The sequence below is a fragment of the Dendrobates tinctorius genome, unplaced genomic scaffold (genome assembly GCF_039654945.1).
Source record: "Dendrobates tinctorius isolate UK_male_01 unplaced genomic scaffold, ASM3965494v1 ptg000122l, whole genome shotgun sequence".
Taxonomy (NCBI): domain Eukaryota; kingdom Metazoa; phylum Chordata; class Amphibia; order Anura; family Dendrobatidae; genus Dendrobates; species Dendrobates tinctorius.
This window is the reverse complement of record NW_027361790.1, coordinates 2,710,443-2,717,585: the sequence shown is the minus strand read 5'-3', so window position 1 is coordinate 2,717,585 and position 7,143 is coordinate 2,710,443. Positions and strand designations below refer to the sequence as shown.

General features: G+C 46.7%; 1 protein-coding gene across 1 annotated transcript in view; it reads right to left on the bottom strand.

The window, feature by feature from the left end:
• Positions 1-5,244: 5,244 nt before the first annotated feature.
• LOC141046860 (uncharacterized) overlaps positions 5,245-7,143 on the bottom strand; it is a 39,711-nt gene continuing 37,812 nt past the window's right edge. Inside the window, exon 3 of the mRNA XM_073541531.1 lies at positions 5,245-5,822. Within this exon, the coding sequence (XP_073397632.1) occupies positions 5,245-5,822 (578 nt within the window). The remainder of the gene's footprint in view (positions 5,823-7,143) is intronic.

Genomic DNA, 7,143 nt, shown 5'->3' with positions numbered 1-7,143 from the left:
TTTTTTCCCCTATATTTAACATGGGTGCGCATACCTGCGCGCTTGTAAGCGCATGTATGCGATTTTCATGCGCTGCGTTTTTTTGGGGTGTGCGATTGGATTTTCCAGACGCATCATGTTGCATTTTTTGGCCCTGCAAAAAAGCGCATGCGCACATATGCGCACGTTTTGCGCTAAAAATGGCCATTATAGCCTATGGATGCGCATATGTGCGCACTGGCATGCTCATGTAAGCGTTTTTTTGCATATGCGTTTTTTTTTTTAACCATGGAATTTAGGGGTTTGGGTTAGAGTTAGGGTTAGTTAAGGGGGTTTAGGGTTAGGGTTAGGGTCAGGGTCAGGGTTAGGGTTGGGTTTTGGGTCAGGGTTAGGGTTAAGTATGGTTTGGTTAAGGGTTAGGGTTAGGGTCAGGATTAGGGTTAAGTATGGTTTTGTTAAGGGTTAGGGTCAGGGTTAGGGTTAGGGTTAGGGTTAGGGTCAGGGTTAGGGTTAGGGTTAGGGTTAGGGTCAGGGTTAGGGTTAAGTATGGTTTTGTTAAGGATTAGGGTCAGGGTTAGGGTCAGGATTAGGGTTAAGTATGGTTTGCTTAAGGGTTAGGGTCAGGGTTAGGGTTAGGGTTAGGGTCAGGGTTAGGGTTAGGGTTAGGGTCAGGGTTAGGGTTAGGGTCAGGGTTAGGGTTAAGTATGGTTTTGTTAAGGGTTAGGGTCAGGGTTAGGGTCAGGATTAGGGTTAAGTATGGTTTTGTTAAGGGTTAGGGTCAGGGTTAGGGTTAGGGTTAGGGTCAGGGTTAGGGTCAGGATTAGGGTTAAGTATGGTTTGGTTAAGGGTTAGGGTCAGGGTTAGGGTTAGGGTTAGGGTCAGGGTTAGGGTTAGGGTTAGGGTCAGGGTTAGGGTTAGGGTCAGGGTTAGGGTTAAGTATGGTTTTGTTAAGGGTTAGGGTCAGGGTTAGGGTCAGGATTAGGGTTAAGTATGGTTTTGTTAAGGGTTAGGGTCAGGGTTAGGGTTAGGGTTAGGGTTAGGGTCAGGGTTAGGGTCAGGATTAGGGTTAAGTATGGTTTGGTTAAGGGTTAGGGTCAGGGTTAGGGTTAGGGTTAGGGTCAGGGTTAGGGTTAAGTATGGTTTTGTTAAGGGTTAGGGTCAGGGTTAGGGTTAGGGTCAGGGTTAGGGTTAGGGTTAGGGTTAGGGTTAGGGTCAGGGTTAGGGTTAGGGTTAGGGTCAGGGTTAGGGTTAGGGTTAGGGTTAGTTAGGGTTTAGGGTTTGGGTTAGGGTTAAGTATGATTTGGTTAAGGGTTAGGGTCAGGGTTAGGGTTAGGGTTAGGGTCAGGGTTAGGGTTAGGGTCAGGGTTAGGGTTAGTAAAGTCATGGTTTGGGTAGTGTGAGGGGCCACCTAAAAATGTTGGGAAAAAACGCAAACGCGGTAAAAACGCACTAAAAACGCATACAAATGCTTAAAAACGCTGCGTTTTTTTCATGCATGCTCATAAAAATGCTTGAAAAAATCGCAGCAGTTGTATGCTTTTGTATGCGTTTTTTCAATGTGTTTTTTTGCGGGAAAAACGCGCTGCAAAAAAAAGCAAGTGTGAAACTAGCCTAAAAGCAGCAAAACGTTAAAAATATGTATATATACCATATACACTTGAGTATAAGCTGAGGCACCTAATTTTGCCTCGAAAAACTGGGTAAACTTTTTGACTCAAGTATAAGCCGGGTAAGCATTGTCCCCTCATCCCTATCCTGGTATGCATGGTTCCCCGTCCAGTTCTTATATGCATGGCTCTCCCCTCTGGTCCTGGTATGCATGACTCCTTATCCCCTATCCTTGTATGCATGGCTCCTTATCACGTATCCTTGTATACATGGCTCCTTATCCCCTATCCTTGTATGCATGGTTCCTATTTAAAAACAAAACAAAAAAAACATCCTACTCACTTTCCTGTGCTCCCTTGCTGCATCTCGTTCCGGCGCCAGCAGCTGTTCCTGCCAAGTGATCACGTGGCCCCACTTATTAAGGTAATGAATATTCACTCTACCCCTATGGGAGTGGAGAGGCGGGCACAGTCATTACCTTAATGAGCGGGGCCACATGATCGCTCAGCCAGAAATGCTGCTGGCATTGGAATGAACGAGATGCAGCTGTAGGATCGTGTGCTGACCGGGGGGTGGTCCCTTCCGGTTCTGAAAAGACTGGAGTCAGATGCAGATGCATGTTCAATAAGGTCCTTTTTATTGGGTGTCTTCTCCAACATCCACAGCAGCACGACAGCTCCTGCACACTGGCCTGGGTACATGTCACCTCCTTCTTCTCCTGTTTACGATAGTCCACTAGGTTCTTTCACTGTGGCTGCCGTTAGGCCCACGGCCACAGTGCTTCCCCTGGTTGAGTCCGTCCGTCCGCTGCGTCACTTACTACCTCTTCGGTGTCCAGCTGTCCGGTACCCCAGGCGTCCTCAGTCTGCAGCTGTCCTTTCAGGGTCACCCCCTAACTGTCTGACTCCTTCTGGAACTCTCCCTCCTTTTATTCCCTTCTGCTGGAATTCCCCTTCTTAGTTCCTGTAACTCTGCCCACCATGACTTTGCATTTCCTAGCTTCAGCTGCTGTTAGGTCCTTTACTCACTGTCTTGCGTCTCTCTCTAGTGGCCAAAACTCTGTACTACACCGTCACTAGCCAATTCTAGCTGTTTTCCCCACACATAAACTGTGTTCCAAATTATTATGCAAAAAGAGTTTAGGAGTGATAAGGCTAGAATTTTTTGTTTGTCATTTAAACTCATTGACGGTGATGTGTGTCAGGGCTCTTTATATCACTGAAAGCAATTGCAGATACCTGTGCAAATTAGCTTGGCAGGTGTGTCCAAATAAAGGCAAGCCTACTTTAGAAGGCTGTTCCACATTATTAAGCAGCCTACATTTGTTGCCAAAATGGGAAAGAAAAAGGATGTGTCGGCTGCTGAGAAGCAACAAATTGTGGAGTATTTAGGTCAAGGCATGGCTACAATCAACATTGCCAAGACACTTCATCGTGATCATCGCACAATCAAGAAGTATGTAGTTGATTCCCAGCACACACGTGTGCGTGCTTATAAGGAAAAATTGAGGACTCTTTCCAACAGGCAATTGCGTCAGGTTAAAAGAGCAGCTGCAAAAATGCCTTGTCATAGCAGCAGACAAGTTTTTGAGGCTGCTGGTGCCTCCAACGTCCCCCGAACAACAAGATGCAGGGTCCTTCAGATGTTTGCAGCTGTGCGTAAGCCATCCTGTCGACCACCTCTATCCACTGCACACAAGCAGAAACGGCTCCAGTGAGGCAAACGATACATGAAGACTGACTTCCAAACTGTTTTGTTCACCGATGAGTGCCGTGCAACGCTCGATGGTCCAGATGGATGGAGTGGAGGATGGCTGGTTGATGGACACCCCATGAAAACACGGCTAAGGCGCCAACAAGGAGGAGGTGGAGTAATGTTTTGGGCTGGAATCATGGGGAGAGAGATTGTCGGCCTCTTTAGGATCCCTGAAGGGGTAAAGATGAACTCCATAATCTATGTGGAGTTTCTAAAACAGCACTTCCTGCCATGGTTCAAGAGGAAGAACCGTGCTTTCCACAGCAAGATCATTTTCATGCATGAAAATGCACCGTCTCATGCTGCAAATAACACATCTGCATCTCTGGCTGCTATGGGCATAAAAGAGGACAAACTTATGGTGTGGCCACCATCTTCCCCTGACCTCAACCCCATTGATAACCTCTGGAGCATCATCAAAAGGAGTGTCTATGATGGCGGGAGGCAGTTCACATCTAAGCAAGAGCTCTGGGAGGGTATTCTGTCCACATGCAAAACAATTGAAGCACAAACCATCCAAAAACTGACAAATTCAATGGACGAGAGAGTTCAGAAGCTTCTTTCCAACAAGGGGTCCTATGTGCAAATGTAACATCACCTAGAATAAAGTTTTGACTTGAAAACTGTTTGATTTCGTTTTGTAATATGCTGATAATGCTTATAATTTGACAATTGACCATTTTTTTGTTCAAAATAAAAATAAAAAGGTTGAAAACTCTGCTGTGCATAATAATTTGGAACATGCATTTTGAGTGTTTCTTATTTTTTAAAATATACTGTTTTCATAGGCAGTTTGTTCAAAAACATTGCAATTATACTAGAATATTAACAATGACTGCAATTCATATAGGTAATTTGGAGAAAATATGAGGAAATATTTTTTGCATAATAATTTGGAACACAGTGTATATGCACGTTACAATAAAGCTTTGTACACAACACATTTTACATTTTATCTTTCTCCATCAGACAGGTCCAAATATCAGTCCACCCTCCTACATACTCCTTCCTTTGACCATTGTCATCTCCGACATTCCTGTATCCTTTTTTTTAGTACTTCTCCACTTTCTTTTGTCTATATGGCCGGTTGCCGAGCAGAGCCTGGAGCACTCTTGCTGTACACGGGGTGCTGGGCAGAGCCGGGAGCATTTAATAAGCTCCGAGTAGCTGATGGCTACTTGTAGGCGCTTCCGCCTCTATGACAATCTCCATTCATTGGGGTAGGACCACCCAGACTTGTCAATGGGTACTCTCCCCCATGTATCTTACACTTCTGGAACCATCTTTGATTGGAGTAGGACCAGCCGGACACCTCAACGGGTGCTCTCCTCCACTTTTCCCACTTTCAGAACTGTGTTTAGTTCTAGAGACGAAATGACCGAGGCTGTCATGGGCCTACCAGGTCACCTTTTTCCCCTCTCCTTCGTTTTGGGTATCTCCCACCAAGGACTTGACCTGTGGACCGCTATCTGTTCCAAACCACAAACCGTCTTAAACCTTCTTTTACATTTGTATCATGGCAGGCATATTCCTATATATACGCATCTTGGACCTTTTCAAACCTTTTTTCCTTATAACACTTTTAACTTCTACAATATTGTCTAACATTTATATATTAAACATTGTCAAACATTAGTGCGCCCCCTTGCTTGGCGCTGAGCACAGCGCATGTCCACGCTGCCGGAGCCAGGGATTTTTTCTTACCCCGAGGGGACACAGAACAGTCCCCAGCCTGTGCATCCGTGCACATCAGTCCCGCCATTGGATGGTTCAGCAGTGCTACGGGTCTCCCCTGCTGACCGACCATGGCTGCAGGTAGCAGGGAAATCCATCGCCGCGGAGCTCCCAGGATGACTGCCAATTCCAGGTTCATGAGTGTCCACTTCCCCCATAGTATTTCGGCTACAGGAGCGCAACAGGCACCCCACAGACAATTTTCCTTAGGTCCCGTAGACCGTCATGGACTCTCCAGATGAGCATCCCGCCGTCTGGGGTGCACTGTGGTTCTTTTTCCTGCTGTCTGGCAGGAGCAGCCTCCAGGCGCGATGGTTCCGCGGGAAGCATGAGCGGTAGTTCCTCCGGCTGAAGAACGGGTTCCACCTCCTGCGCTGTCTCCGGCATGGAGTGTGGAGAGCATGGATGCATCTCCGCTGGACGATCCGGCTCCAGGACAGCAGGCTCAGATGCAGGGGACTCCATCTGCGGCAGATCTTCAGGGCGGGTGAGAGCTTGCTGCTTCTGTGTCTGCTCCCAACTCTGCAGGTCTGGCTGTCGGGGACTCCACCTCCCACTGTAGTCTTTCAACGTGGAAGGGTCCCCAGCTTTCCTGTATCGGCACCCAGCTTTCCCAGCAATGTCACTCCTGTTCCAGGGTGGGGCCTCCTCCGGCCTCTCCACCCATTTTCCAGTGTTCAGAGGGAAAGGGCGCTTGTCACTCGATGTACACTGCTCCCCCCGGGGCGAGCCCGACTTAGCTGCCCCTGACAGTCAATTCTGGTTCCAAATTCCTCCATGCCAATGGCCGTCATTTCTGTGGGTTCACAGAGTCTCTTTCTGGGTTTTCTTGGTCAAATCTGGCAATCCCAATCACAGTGCAAATTTTCAATTTTTCTCCAGCAAAATCTTCAACCCGCTCAGCTTGGGTCCTTTAAATCTTCCGGCGCGGTCTCATTGCCTGTGTTGGGCAGTTATGATCCTGCTGACTACGCCACTTGTAGGATCGTGTGCCGACCGGGGGGGTGGTCTCTTCCAGTTCCGAAAAGACTGGACTCAGACGCAGATGCATGTTCAATCAAGTCCTTTTTATTGGGTGTCTTCTCTGACATCCACAGCAGTATGACAGCTCCTGCACACTGGCCTGGGTACCTGTCACCTCCTCCTTCTCCTGTTTACAACGGTCCTCTAGGTTCTTTCACTGTGAGATTGTGAAATGGTGCCCCAGTTGTTGCAAGAAATGTCTAAAGAATATACAAATATACTCCGCTGGCCTGGAGGGGTACCTGAAGAACTTCGAAATGTGTTCTCAGAAAAAGAGGCGGAGATACTACATCCACATCATCCCTAAGATTGTGCTATTGACCTTATTCCTAGCGCAAGGTTGCTAAAAGCTCATGTTTACAATTTGCCTGGGGCCTGAATGGGCCGCCATGAAAGAATATGTTAACCCTCCATCAGGAACAATGGTTCTGACAGGCGCAGCTCTTCTACTTTCATTTCTCCCTTCTCACCAGATTTTCAGGAAACCCCCTCCCTCTAGATAGTCTCCTGGCTCTAGCTGCTGTGTGAAACCTGATACCACAGTTGGTCTGCAGAGCTTCAGGAAGGAAGATATAGCTGTGCTGGCTTCTCAGGCTCATTGGTCCCGAACACATCACACTTTATAAGGATGGTATGTAATGTTTTTAGTCATTACTATTGTTTATTTAGCTTGTTTTATGAATTGATAGAGAAAGGTTTGTGGATATTTCATATAAATAAGGCAGATTTTCTTACAAATGAAAGTGTACTTCTCAGGAGTTTTGAAATTTGTGTATATCAAAGTTATTACTTTTATGCTGAGTAAATGGGTTTGTTTTGCACCTGATAATGTGTAGTCTCTTTTATTACATCCCTATGAAGGTCTCTGATCACTTTTAGATCACTGAAATTGAGAAAATTAGATATTCTAGGCATTTTTCTAGCCTGCGCTTGACAGGCACATTGTTCCATTACAAGTTAGTGCGAATATTGTTCCTGACGGAGGGTTAATGAAAGTTTACAGAAGGGTCATATCCTTCCTTCCTCCTCCCCTGTAGCTGCTGG